Below are 13,847 nucleotides of genomic sequence, written 5' to 3' on the forward strand. Positions count from 1 at the left end.
TGTCGAAGTAGACATCTGTAAAACCTCCTCGGACATGCTTAAAGTCAGATCCCCACCAGCCTCCAACCCAGCTGTGGTAGAGGAATCCAACAACAAAACCAGGCGAACCTTTGGGCATCTGACAAAGGCTAAACAGTGGAAGATTCCAGTCTAGGTTTATTTGCCTTCTTCACTGATGGCTGTCCCACGGAGCGGGAAGTACCTTCCATCTTGTCTTTTGCAAGAAGCTTAAGACAAAGATTTTCAAGATAAGCACCAAAGAAGATAGTCTACTATGATAGGTTTTGGTACAAAAGCCTGCAGAACAGGATATATGGTCATGAGAAGCAGCTAAGCAAAAGAGACACTAGTTGTGGTGGTCTTTATGGGGAATCTGTCTCCCACACTGGCATTTACCCTTCTGAGATGACATGAAACCCCACAAGCAACAATGAAAAAAAAAAAAAAAAAAAAAAAAAAGATAAGTGAAAAAGAAGCCCAACTGGGCACTTATCTGCAATGGGTAGGTGAGCCAGCTATGGAATGGGCATTCAGACAAACGATTAAATGATGGCATTTAGACTGGTGGTAAAGAAGTTCTGAGGATGGTACATCTGGATGTCACCTTTATTCCCTACAGTACACAAGGAGCATATGTGTGACGTACAGCGTACCTTAAAGCAACCTAAAGGCTTTGATATATTGGTCAGACGTCGGGCTGCCCTTGGCTGGGGATCCCTAAAGTAATCAATACTGCAACAGTGATATAGAAGGACATCACCTGAGACTATCTCACATGGTACTAATTAAAGAGAAATGCAAAGCTGCTGAAAACTCTTCAACGAGGGAGAGGGTAATTCTCCAGCAGTCAGACTTCACAGAAAATTTCATTACTACATATAAAATAAAAACAAAAAAAATTAAATTAAAAGTATTAAAAACAAGAAATCGGACTAAAAGAAAAGCATTTTAATGTGTGACAGAAGAACTAGTGTCTCAGCTATCTGAATATAAAGCTACAAGGTTGTCAAAATGCAGAACTGACACCGTTTTCAAAAGCTGCATCTGTGAGAAATAAATGAAGTAACATGTGATTTATTGTATAATAATTGGTAGGTGTCTACTGCCGCCTTGTGGTCTAAATAGAATTTTGCACGGCCTTCTGTTTTTAAGGGGAAATGACTAAATAAATGTCTTTTATCGTCTAGTACTGGCTGCAAAATGAAAGCAGAAGTGCCAGAAAGCCTTTGAAAACACAAGTTTATTCATTTAACCAAGGTTCAGTAAAGATTTCATATTTACTGAGCATGCATGTTATGCTGAGACTTCTTTAAACAGTACATTATACTAAATTTAAATGAAACATGACTTTCACATTTTTGCTGAACATATCATGTGTTTCCTATACTATGACTCTTAATATTTGTCATGTCCATACTGCAAATTTCCCATCACCAATCATTTCCTTATACCTGCCTGCAGCTGAAAAGGCATTATATAGACTCCATCACTCTGTCACCTGATAAGGCATATGTACATATACACGTATGGGGAAATACTACTCACAGGGGAAAAAAAACAGGCAAAATAATAAATACTGTAATTTTATTGACATACCAGCATCACAACCCCTCCCCGCATCATGGCAAAAACTGACATAGTTTTAATACCCACTTCACAATTCAAGCAGTTTTGTGAGGGCAGGGCTTCAACTTCATACAAGTGATATTAATCTTTGCTTGTTATTATCACCTCTTATTACTTTCCTTTATGAAGGTTTTGATTAAGGTACTTGATTGGGTAAAGTATATTGATAACTTTAAGGGGGAGGGGTCTCTCTCATTGTGTGTGACTGCCAAGTGCTGCAGTATCACATATTCCACCCAGATATTTATTTTACTATCCCCACTATACTGTACATTTAAAATAAAATGATCAGCTGAACAAGCTGTATTATGCACATATTAACATATAACCAACTCACTTATGGTCAGCCATGAAACAGATACGATAAAGTCAATTCCTGACTTTCTCAAAATGGAATAACCTAACATTATCATCTATCTTTCTGGAACTGCTCCTACATTTGCTGTCACTGATAATATTGCCAGCAGCTAGGCCAGGGATTAATCCGTTTTAACCTTATATTTGTTTTTACTTGCTCTTACTCAATTTTTTTTTCATTTGGATGCCTGAGCTTACTCTGTCATTACATTTGTAATAGTGCTTAGCTGACAGGTGCTCAAATAAATATGCATCTGAATTTAGCATCAGTTCATTCTGTACAGCTGAACATCAGAGGACCACAAACATCAGCTTATATTCCTAGACCCTCAATATCACAAAATAAATCTTTTTGTCCCCTATAGATCAGTTCCACTATTTCTAACCTTCAGTGAATAATGTGTGATAAACCCGGCCCAAAATGTAATACTCCTACCTGTGGCTATCTCACTGTACCATAGCAGCTAGCTGAACCCATGTGTGACTGTCGCCTCCTGTCAGTCACAGACGTAGGTCAACCTTGCCAGTTTATTCTTATAGCGTCATAAAAATGGCACTAAATAAATAGAGACTGCATCAGTCTCTCCTGAGATGGGTCAGGATGGACGAGTATTAAAAACATGATTTGAAAATAAATTTTCCTGAAATAGTTATTTTAAAATAAAACTAACACATTTATTGCTGTGGCAGCACCCCAGCAATACCAACAATGTGCTTTTTATCGTCTGCAGACACACTGAAATTTTAGTTTGTATCTTTATATCAGCATGTCAGCATCAAGTGTATTCTTGTTCTCAGGGTATGTAAGCTCTTTTTACAGTGCTAAAATAATTTACTGTCAAAAGACAGTCATATTATAAACATCCAGAAGACTGTTTTCCTTCCATTCCCAACATCCCAAGACAGACACTTTATAGGTCAGAAGAGATACATAAACAAAAAGTAGTTGCATAAAAAGGAGATGCTCCTTGATGTCCACAGATGCACCTTGTCATGTACTATGGTCTTGGTCCAAGTTAAACTGTGGAATTCCTTGGAAGGTGTGACAGCATTCCTTAGCATGCTAAAGAGCTGTAACTTCCTTGTTTGCGAAGTCTGGAAATGAGGAAGGATCCAGTTCTGGAAGACAAAGACAGCTAAATCAAAGTACAGATGTGTTCCATCAGTTTTCTAAGGTCCTCTTCCAGAGACTGTCGTTCACCATCATTATGAATGATCCAATCAAAACTCACTCCCTCATCCAAACCGCATTCAGAGACTCCATCATCCACACCTGAAAAAAACATACGCAAATGTTACTATAAGCACAGTGTAATAGGACAAAACAGCTTTTGGGGGGATTATGAAGAAAAAGAATGAAATATCCTTCCATTGCCATATGTTTACACTAAGACTTGTCTAGAAGCACAGGAAATAGGGATTGCAAATCTCCAAGACTTTACCACCAAACACACAACATATTGCCTTCTGGACATGAAGTTATTCCCATTTACAAAACTGTTCAACTCAGTCTATTTTTTTTTTCACCATTGACCCAGTGATGCATTGCATGCACAGTACCATACTGTTGGGTGGGAGCATTTTGCATGCAGCCAATTGTGCAATAATTCCCAAATGGATAAAGTATAGTCCTGTCACATAAGGTCACAGTAGGGGGTGGGGTAAAACTCCCCTTATCCTGAGGTAGGGCAATCAACAGTTGTAAGGGATTGAAAACAGCAAACTATACAACAACCCCACATTAATATTCAAAAACGTGCATGCCGATTGGTCAGCGTGCATGTTGTAAATCAGAGTTATAGTAATGGAAAATGGTCCGGTCGCCCGGTCTTTTTCCATTATTATAATTTTTTTTACAGCAATGGAGAATGCAAAATCTCCGTTGATTCACACTGTCTCGCTATGTTAAAGTCATTTAGCAAAGCGAGACAGCTTTAAATAAAGCAACGGAGATTCTCTGTTGCTTTTTTTAAAGCTGTCTCGCTATGTTAAACCCATTTAACATAGCAAAACAGTTTGTAAAAAGCAACGGAGATCTTGCTTTCTCCGTTGCTTTTGCCCACAGCTCTGATGTACTGCGTAGGCATATGCATGCGCAGTAAATCAGAACTGCCACAGAATACCAGACAGCTGGGGAAGGGCAGCAAGAAGGCATTATACAATGCCATTATTTAAGAAAACTAATTATTTTTTTTCTTAAATAATGTCATTGTATAATAGCAATAACCCACTTCTGGGTGTGGGTAATGCTGGATTTACCCACGGTTGGCTTTGTTTGGCCACTCAAGCTTCACCCTCGTGACCAAACCACACCAACCGTGGGTAAATCCAGCATTACCCACACCCAGGCATGGGTTATTGCTATACTATCCTGTATGGAGGGGGTGTGACCCAACCTGTTCTAGAAAATAAGTTTTTGAGTAAATCCCAAACTGCAAAATTATTTTTTCTTCAACAAAAGTATTTAGCAGTTGTAATTATGACTGAGGTCATCTGCAGAAAGACGGCACACCATAATGGTAAGGACATGACTGTGGACATTTATACCATCAAACAGCTGCTGGCTGTGCTGAGTCCATGTTTCCTATCTCTTCCTTGTTGCATGTTTGTACTGTATATATGATAATTGACCTTTATCCATTACTGTTGTGTGGAATGCTGTGATGTTCAGCACATCTAGATATGGATGATAATACTGTAATGTCTTAATATAAAAAAAGTGTACTTTATTCATCTGCTTTTACTGTAATTGTGTTTCTTCCCACTTTATTACCTTATTTTGCTTGTGCTTCTTAAAAGTACTCAATTGTATTATTCTGTTGCAGTTATTACTGCTTGGTAGTAGCCTGATTCAATTGTAATTGTTATTCTAAGCCTTTTGGTTTAAGCACTTGGGCTTCAGACCAGTTGTTTTACATTAAGAAGGTTTGTGGACTGCATTGTTGTGGAAGGACAGGTAGCTTACATCCTTCTAAGTTGGGAATTGCTGATTGAAGACTCAGTGTCTGTTATTCTAAAAGTGCATTAGTTCTGGTTTAAGCACTTGGGCTTCATGCCAGTTATTTTACATTAAGAAGGTTTGTGGTCTGCACTCTTGTGGGAGGAGAGGCTAGATCCTGCCCTTCTGAGCTGGGAATTTCTGGTTGAAGGCTTATTGTGCCTGATTATTTGAATTGTTTATTTCTAAAATTTGTGTGCCTTGTTTGCTGTAGCCCAGAAGTTAGTAGTTTATTGGTCATTTTGGGCTAATTTCTATCTGTTTCATTTCCCTGCAACTAAAAACTGCATTTGCGTGGCTTTTTGCGCTTGTATTCAGCTCAGCGAATGCCTGCCAGGTGTCCTGCAGCAGCTGAGAGACAAAAGAGAGAATTTGGAGTGATTAAGTATCATGTTCCTTCATTTTCCTGCTGTCTTTAACTAATTCTGCCTAAAACTCCAATTTTTTAGAGTTTCTGTGATTTAAAAAGCATGTCTCTGCTACATATTGTACTTATTTGCTGCCTGCATTTGAACTCATTTTTGTGTTTAAATAATCTGTTTAACTGTTGTAGGCTACATGCTAAAGTGCAATAGCCATTTCTGTGCATTTAAAGTTTTTTTTTTTATTGTACCTGCTTTATTTTCTGAAAAAAAAATATACTTGTTTCCCACCTTTCTGAACTAGTATAGTCCAGTTTTCAGGTTATTGCTGAATTCAGGGCTATGTTAAAAGTTTCTGTGTTGCCCATACATTACTTGGTTAGAAGGAAGTTTTTCCTGTTTACCTGTGAAAGAGGGGAGCTTTGAGCAGCCTATCTGTCCCTGGAGGTGGTTTCAGCCCAGACGTTAGTAGTTTATTGTCCATTTTGGGCTAATTTCGATCTCTTTCATTTCCCTGCTATAAAAACTGCATCTGCGTGGTTTTGCGCGCCAGGCAGCACCGGTTAGCTAGGGTTAAACTGTTTCCGGCTCCACAAAGTCTACTCTTCAATTTTTCCCTGGTAACTAGACAGACTTTTAACTTAAGCACTAAAACCATTAATTTCACAGCCCAGCACTTGCTCAAAACTCATAGCAAGCACTAATTAACCGCAGCACTAGACCCCCCCCCCATACTGTCCAGAAGGACAAGGATCTCTATTCGTCCCTACCAGCCAATCAGTAAAACAGCTCACTTTACCTATTCAGGCATGTCCAAAGGGCAGTTTCAGGTGTACTCTCCAGTTCAACTGGTGAATCTGGGCATTTTGAGACAATGTTACAACTGCCTCATGTACACAGACAACCCTCTCCTCCTACCACCAAACACTAATATATGCGAGAGATGCAATTATACAGCCAAACTGGAGGCAAAGCTCTCACAACCCAAGACTGGAACTGACAGTCAAGAGGAGAAGGAAAATACTTGCAACACAACACCAGTCTCACAAAGACCTACTAAACCAACACCGGCAAATAACACACATAAATACATGAAAACATACTCGGAGGCTCTAAATAATAATCTGCAAAAGCAACAGAGACCTCCAAAGCAGACACCCAAGCAACCTCCACACCTCATCACAAACCATGAAACATATACTTCACATAATCAGTGTGCCATGCAATCACAGCCCTTAAGGCAAAATAACATACCCAACACACTAGTAATAGGCGACTCTATAGTCACGCACACTGATGTCCCACTAACTTGGCTGGACAAGGAGAAGGTTACAGTTAGCTGCCTGTCGGGCGCTATGATCCGCCACATAACACAAGCACTCAGGTCGCTGCAGAACAAGTACAAATATGTCTTTGTCATTGCCCATGATCTGAAACGTACTTCCCTGGACTACATGAAAAGAGACATGGAAGAGCTCTCTGATCACGTAGCCCAAGCAGGTATGACCCTGACCCTGAGTAGCATCCTGCCCTCACCAATGATGCCACAGTATACAGAAAAAATGATCAGTTTCAACAATTGGCTAAGTTTCTGGTGTCATTCAAAGGGGATCCAGTATCTGTCTACCTGGGATGACATGCTCAATAAGCCACATTGCTTCGCAAGAGATGGCTTGCACCTGTCACCCTCAGGCTTTCGAATACTGGCCAAGGCTTTTGCCGCCCCCATAGTGCATTTTTTTAAGCAAGGCTCAAAAGACATACCCACCACCGTAAATAGCACAAGTAACCAAAAACTAAGGGCAATGCTACTCAATGCCAGATGTCTAAACCTCAAAATGCATGCACTTGAGGCACTCCTCAATATGGAGAACATTGATATCTGTGCAGTAACAGAAACCTGATTTAAGGCTCCAGAGAGCACCCCAGCACTACCAGGCTATAACTCATGCCATACTTTTCGGCCACAGAACCCGGACCGAAACACAAAAGGCAGGGGTGTATCCATATTCATCGCGGATACCCACACCTCCAGGTTAGTGGCGCAGCACAATGCCTCAGAAATCATCCATGTGCAACTAACAATGGGCAAAACTGCAATTCAAATTGTAGCTCACTACACATCACCCACCATGACCCAGGATCCCCATTCCGCATTTCTGGAGACACTGAAAAATATGAAGGTCCTACCAAACGCCCTAATATTGGGTGATTTAAATTACCCAAACATTAACTGGGAGAACTATTCAAGTACTAACTACCTTGCCCAATGCTTCCTAGAATTTAAAAACTCGAATGCCTTGGATCAACTGGTCAACACCCCCACCAGAAGTGACAACATATTGAACATGGTTATCACCATCATGGACGACCGGTGTTCTACACCAGAGGTCAACCCCTCGCTGGTTAGATCAGACCATGGACTAATCACTCTGGATATCCACATTCCGCCTCCACCCTTAATCAAGGAAACTACCATAAAAAACTTTTCAAAAGCAAACTTCACGTTACGTAAGACCAAGGTAGAAAGGCTCACAGCCCCCATGCTAAATGGCAATGCTGTCCATGTTGATGAATCCCTTACAAAGGCACTCTGTGCACCTGCAAGAATGCATGGATCATGCTATCCCAAGCAAAACCAAGACTCACTCCTCCAAGAAAAGGAAACCAGTCTGATGGACCCCTGCCATAAACAAGCTATACAATAGAAGGAGGAAACTAATAGAGAAAAGAGTAAAATCCCAAGAAGGAAAGACATCCCTGATCAGTATCAGCAAGAAGCTATGATCCCTCATTAAATCATCCAAGGCTAGTTTAGAAAGAAAAATTGCCAAGGACTCCAAAGATAACCACAAAGCGTTCTTTAGCTATGTCAAGAACCTAAGTGGATACTCTCAGATCTGCTCTGAGTTAGTGCAGAATGGCACAAAACACATTGAACCGACTGATATTGCCAACATTCTGGCAGACAGGTCCCCCTCTAACCCCTAAAGGGCTCATAACCATACCACAAGAATATAGAGCCCCGGCAATCACTGACACACAGGTTAAAACAGCCCTATCCAAAGCCAAAAACACAGCTTCAATGGGACCAGATGGTGTCCCAGGCTGTGTCTTACATGAACTCTAAAATGAACTAACCCCTCACCTAAACACACTGTTCAAACTCAGCCTCTCTACAGGCTATGTACCCATAGAGCGGTGCACAGCAACAGTTATTCTGTTCCACAAAGGTGGAGCCACAACGGACCCCGGGAACTAACGCCCTATAAGCCTGATTAGCCTGGTCTGCAAGGCTATGGAGCGCATCATCATGGAACTCATTAACAGAGACATTGGGAACCTCCAAGCATTGCACCCTACCCAATTTGGCTTTGTTAAGGGCAGAGCATGCCAGCTAAACCTGGTGGACTTCTTTGAGACAGTTACCAAGGCTTTAGACGAGGGAAAGGAGGTCCACACAGCCTATCTAGACCTCTCAAAGGCTTTCGACATCATTCCCCATTCTGGTATTATAGACACGCTCACCAGCCTGAACATAAACCCCTCCGTCACGAGATGGGCTGCCAATTGGCTCACGGATAGAACCCACACGGTGAGAGTTGCAGGCTCTAGGTCCTACTCTAAACCGGTTACAAGTGGCGTCCCCCAGGGCTCAGTCCTGGGACCCTTCCTGTTCGATATATACTTCTCAGAGGTACAGGCAAGCACAGGAGGACTATGGCTGACCAAGTTCATAGACGACTACAAACTGGGGGCCATAACTGACTCTCCAGCTGACAGAGATATCCTCCAGAAGGGTCTCACTGAGACGGATAACTGGTGTGAAAATCATGGCCTCAAGCTAAATGCCAAAAAGTGCATAGTCATCCCCTTTGGACAAAACAAAGTACCCGTGAACTACCACATACGTGGTAGTCCCCTAAACACAGAAAATTAAATAAGGGTTCTGGGGACACAAGTAGATAGTAATCTCTCCTTTGATAATCATATTGCAAGTGGTTAGAAAATCCTTCTATGTGGCCTACCTAATCACAAAAGGGCTCACATCTAGAACAAAAGAGGTTATTGTGCCCCTCTACTCATCACTCATCAGACCCATCATAGAGTACAACGCCCCATTTGGGATGTACCTTACAAGACACCTGCAACAGCTAAAAAGACCACAGAACTACCTCACCAAGAGGATTACTGGTCTCAAACAGATGCCCTATGCAGCCCGACTGAAGAAACTTCAGCCATACTCGGTTGCATACCACCTACTCAGAGGTGATCTATGCTTGATTTACAAGGCCATGTCCAAACCAGAATTGATGGACATGCTCCACCTAAAAAAAAAACAAATCCCCAGGAGCCACACGCTATAGGGATCTAAACTTCACCATAACGATAAATAGGACTTGCTGAAGTGGCAGATTCCTGTCCCAGGGACTCGCCATGCTTTGGAACAGGATTCCAATCTATATTAGGCAGCGCGCCTCACTAACACTCTTCAATAGAAACCTTGACGAGTGGATGGGAAACAGAAAATTTACCCCGGGGATCACTGCAGTGGCTCTGCTGGACAGAGGCACAGGGAACTAATGGCTCTGCTGGACAGAGGCACAGGGAACTAATATAAGGGGGCGGCGGAAGCCAACACATTCTGGCTAGGCTTACATATGCCCTCGGGCAGATAGCCTAGTACTTACCTATGAACCTATAATATATGTCTTCAGCTGTAGTTGTAGTCCATACTTTGGAATTGTCAAGTGAGAAAATAACATCAGTTCTACTCCAACAGGACTGGCATGGAGAAATAACTAATGGATGCATGAGTCTTGTTTAAATAAGTACATAGTATAGAAAGCTTAACTCAATAACAATTTTACTGCTAAATGCATTCATTTGATGACTCTTCAGATTCACCTGCTGCAAATGAAGAATTAACTAAGTCTTGACCATTACAAGTTCTGCCACCTGAGTCCTCATCATCAGGTCTACTGTATAGTCAACAGTCTCGGACCAGCACTGTGAACCATCACTGTGTTTAGAAGTTTTAAAAGCAGACATACTCTTTCTGTTACAGATACCTGATGGCACAGACACATCACCCAATAGATTATGTATCTTGCATTTGTTTACTAGGACAGTGTGACTGGGCAACAAAGCCCCTTTACATTAGAGGCCAAGGAAGAAAAGCTCCAAATACAAAAATAAAGTTACAATAGTTACAATGATCTTAATGGTGAAGTTTGGCTTAACATTGACATCCAATAAGCAACAGTCTTTTCATGTACTTAATACATTCTCTGTCTTTTTTTGGGGGGGGGGGGGGGGTTATAGACCAAGTCTGCCTAAAACAAACCAACAAGTGTGTCTTTTGGTCCAGATTTCAACAAGCCTCCTGAAGTCTGCACATCTGCACAGTGAGGGTTTCCTGAATCCAGTACTCCATGTATTGTACTGTTCTCCATAGCTGTCCAAATGTAGAGGCCTTATAAATGGAAGTCAGGGAGCCAGCTTCATGCTACTCATCATACTGTTTAGCAGAAATGGAGTTGAAGGGAGCAGAATGGCTCCTGTTACTCACTCTGTGATTCTGCTTTGGATGCCTCTTCTAGCTCTGATCTAATAAGTCAGAGCAACAGGTATACTTCTTTACTGACCATTTATTACAGGGAGGGTGCAGTAACACGATGACTGCTCTGAATATCAAGACAGTGGTGAAGAATGAGAAAGGAGAAGCAGCTAAGCCAATGCTGGCTCAAGAAGTATAGGACAGACTGCTGTCAACTTAGCATTAATAGGACCTGAGCTTACTGATTCTATGATGGGATAATAAGCATCTGTAGAACCTACAATGAGTAATTCAAATAACAGAAGTTGTAACTAAAACCAGCTCCATAGATATGACCGGTCAACAACTCCCAAAGAGCCTCACTCTAATGATGGCTGAACAAAAAAAAATTGAGCATATATTTATTAACAGGTGGAATTATTTGGTCCATGGACCTGTTTCAGTCATTTCATGGACCTATAGACAATTACACAAACAGTGATAACACACATTATAGCAATAATCCATGGCTGGGTGTGGGTAAATCAGCAATACTCATACCCAGCCATGGGTGATTGCTATTATATGACATTATTTAAGAAAAAAAGTTACTTACTTTTCTTAAATAACGTCCTTGTATAACGGTGCCGTGGTGCTCTTCCGCATTTTTCCTGATATCATGGGGCTTTCTTGATATACTGCACATGCGTACGCTTACACAGTACTTCAGTGCTATGGAAAGAAAGGAACGGAGAAAGGAAGATTTCCATTGCTTTTTTTTGTTGTTGGTTTTTAATAAAAAAAAAAAAAAAAAATGAAATCCGGAAATGTCTGAGAGAAAAGGGGCAGAGAAAATATTAGGATAATCGGGTACATTTCTCTAGTTTTGCATAACATACCTGATTATCTTTGTATTTTGTCTGTCCCATCTCTCTCATTCTTTTGAAGTCTCTGGATTTCTAAGTTTTTTTTGTTTTTTTAAAATAAAGAAAACAAGAAGTTATGTACTCACCATAACGTTCGATGTATGTAGTCCATCTCGCCTTACATTCTTACCCGTGGGTTCGGAGCCGACTCGGCCATACTCTAGCTTGAAGTCGTCAATTGGCTCGTGGCTAACAGGTATCTCATCGTGCAACAGGTCTATTCCCAGATCTTGTTTGCTGCAAGCTCACACACATACACACTGAGAAGAACAACAACCTCAACAGAAAGGACTACTGATATCTAGAGACAATACCTCCAGGAGGGGGAAGGAGGGAGGGTTAGTAAGAATGTAAGGTGAGATGGTGAGTACATAACTTCTTGATGTTATGTAGTCCAATCTCGCCTTCATTCTTACCCGTGGGACAGCGTCCATAGCACCTTGATCTTGGGTGGCTCAGTGAAAAATACTCGAGCACCGTGGAACCAAAGGAAGATCTGCCTCTAGAGACCAGATCTAATTTGTAGTGACTAATAAAAGTATGAGACGAAGCCCATGTTGCTGCAGCACAAATGTCATCTATAGACATCCTAGCCTGAAACGCAGTTAAGGTAGCCACAGAAATTGTAGAATGAGCCTTCACTTTAAAGGGTAATTCTTTGCCATTGGAAGCATAAATAAATGAGATGCAATCAGAGATCCAGCGAGACAAGGTTACCTGAGAAACCGGAACCCCAAGTCTAGTGTCTGAAAATGAGACAAACATTTGATCTGATTTCCTGAAATCTTTTGTCCTATGTAAATAGAAACGCAATTGTCGGTGAACATCCAGCTGATGAAACTTAAATTTTGCCTTGTTGGAGAATTCAGGAAAAAACACAGGCAACTCAATGGATTGGTTGATACTGACAACAGCGGCAACCTTTGGAACAAAGGAAGGATTGGTTCTTAAGGAGACCCTATCTTTATGGAACACCAAATAAGGTGGCCTAATCGATAATGCTTGGAGTTCAGAGACCCGCCTAGCTGAAGTTATGGCTACCAAGAATACTGTCTTCCATGACAAGAATTTAATGTCACACGTAGCTGTGGGCCCAAAGGGAGTTGAGGTGAGCTTCTGTAGTACAAAACTGAGGTCCCATGGCATCACTGGATCAAAGACTGGAGGTCAGAGTAACAATAACCCTCTCATAAAAGCCCTACAAAGCCTATGAGCCATAAGGTTGGGCTCATTAGCAATGTGAAAGGTAGAAATTGCTGCCAATTGCACTTTAAAGGTTGCCACAGCTGAACCCTGACTAAACAGTTGTGAAAGAAATTCCAGTACTGCCGAAATAGGCGCTGTACAAGGATCAATATGTCTCTCATGGGCCCAAATAGAAAATCTCTTCCATTTACTGGAATAAATCTTGCTGGTAGAAGGCTTGTGGGAAGATGATAAAATATGGACCACTTCCGGGGAAAAATCATGAAGCCTGACTAAGGGCAGAACTGGAGCAGCCAAGCTGTCAACCTGAGGGTCTGGACGGAGGGATGGAACTGTCCTGACATATGAATCAGCAGATCTGGAACAGAGTCCAGAATCCAGGGCTTGTCCATTAGATAGGGTTGAAGGAAGGGAAACCAAATCTGACGAGGCCAGTGTGGGGCAATGAGGATCAGTTTGCTCCCCAAAGACTGTGCTTTCTGAATGACCTCTGATATCAGAGGTAACGGTGGAAAGGCGTAGAGAAGACCGGAGGGTCATTCGTGAGCCAGAGTGTCCCTGGGTGTCTCCCCCTCTGGAGGGATAAGGGTGAAGTAGTTGCTGCATTTGGCATTGAGGGGACTGGCAAATAGATCGCAGCAAGGCTGACCCCTTCTGTGGAATATCTCTTCCGCAACATAATTGTTCAGGGACCACTTGTGAGGCATTAGGATAGCTCTGCTCAGCCTGTCGGCAATCACGATGGACTTCCCCGGTATATGCGTTGCAACTAGAAAGCATTGGGAAGACACCGCCCACTGCCAAACTCAAAGTGCCTCTCTGCAAAGGGGGTA

At 41.7% G+C, this 13,847-nt stretch overlaps 1 protein-coding gene across 2 annotated transcripts in view; it reads right to left on the reverse strand.

Annotated features, from left to right (window-relative positions):
- Nucleotides 1–1,222: 1,222 nt before the first annotated feature.
- The window catches only part of PMVK (phosphomevalonate kinase), a 269,053-nt gene continuing 256,428 nt past the window's right edge, over nt 1,223–13,847 (reverse strand). Inside the window, exons 5-6 of one of the 2 annotated variants that reach the window (XM_044080130.1) lie at nt 11,499–11,614; nt 1,223–3,256 (exon numbers count right to left, since the gene is read on the reverse strand). In XM_044080130.1, coding sequence (XP_043936065.1) covers nt 3,212–3,256; nt 11,499–11,614 — 161 coding nt within the window. In that variant the 3' untranslated portion in view covers nt 1,223–3,211. The remainder of the gene's footprint in view (nt 3,257–11,498; nt 11,615–13,847) is intronic. The other variant, XM_044080131.1, reaches the window with a different exon arrangement.

Source organism: Protopterus annectens, chromosome 8.part0 (assembly GCF_019279795.1).
Source record: "Protopterus annectens isolate FY-2018-M chromosome 8.part0, PAN1.0, whole genome shotgun sequence".
NCBI lineage: Eukaryota > Metazoa > Chordata > Ceratodontiformes > Protopteridae > Protopterus > Protopterus annectens.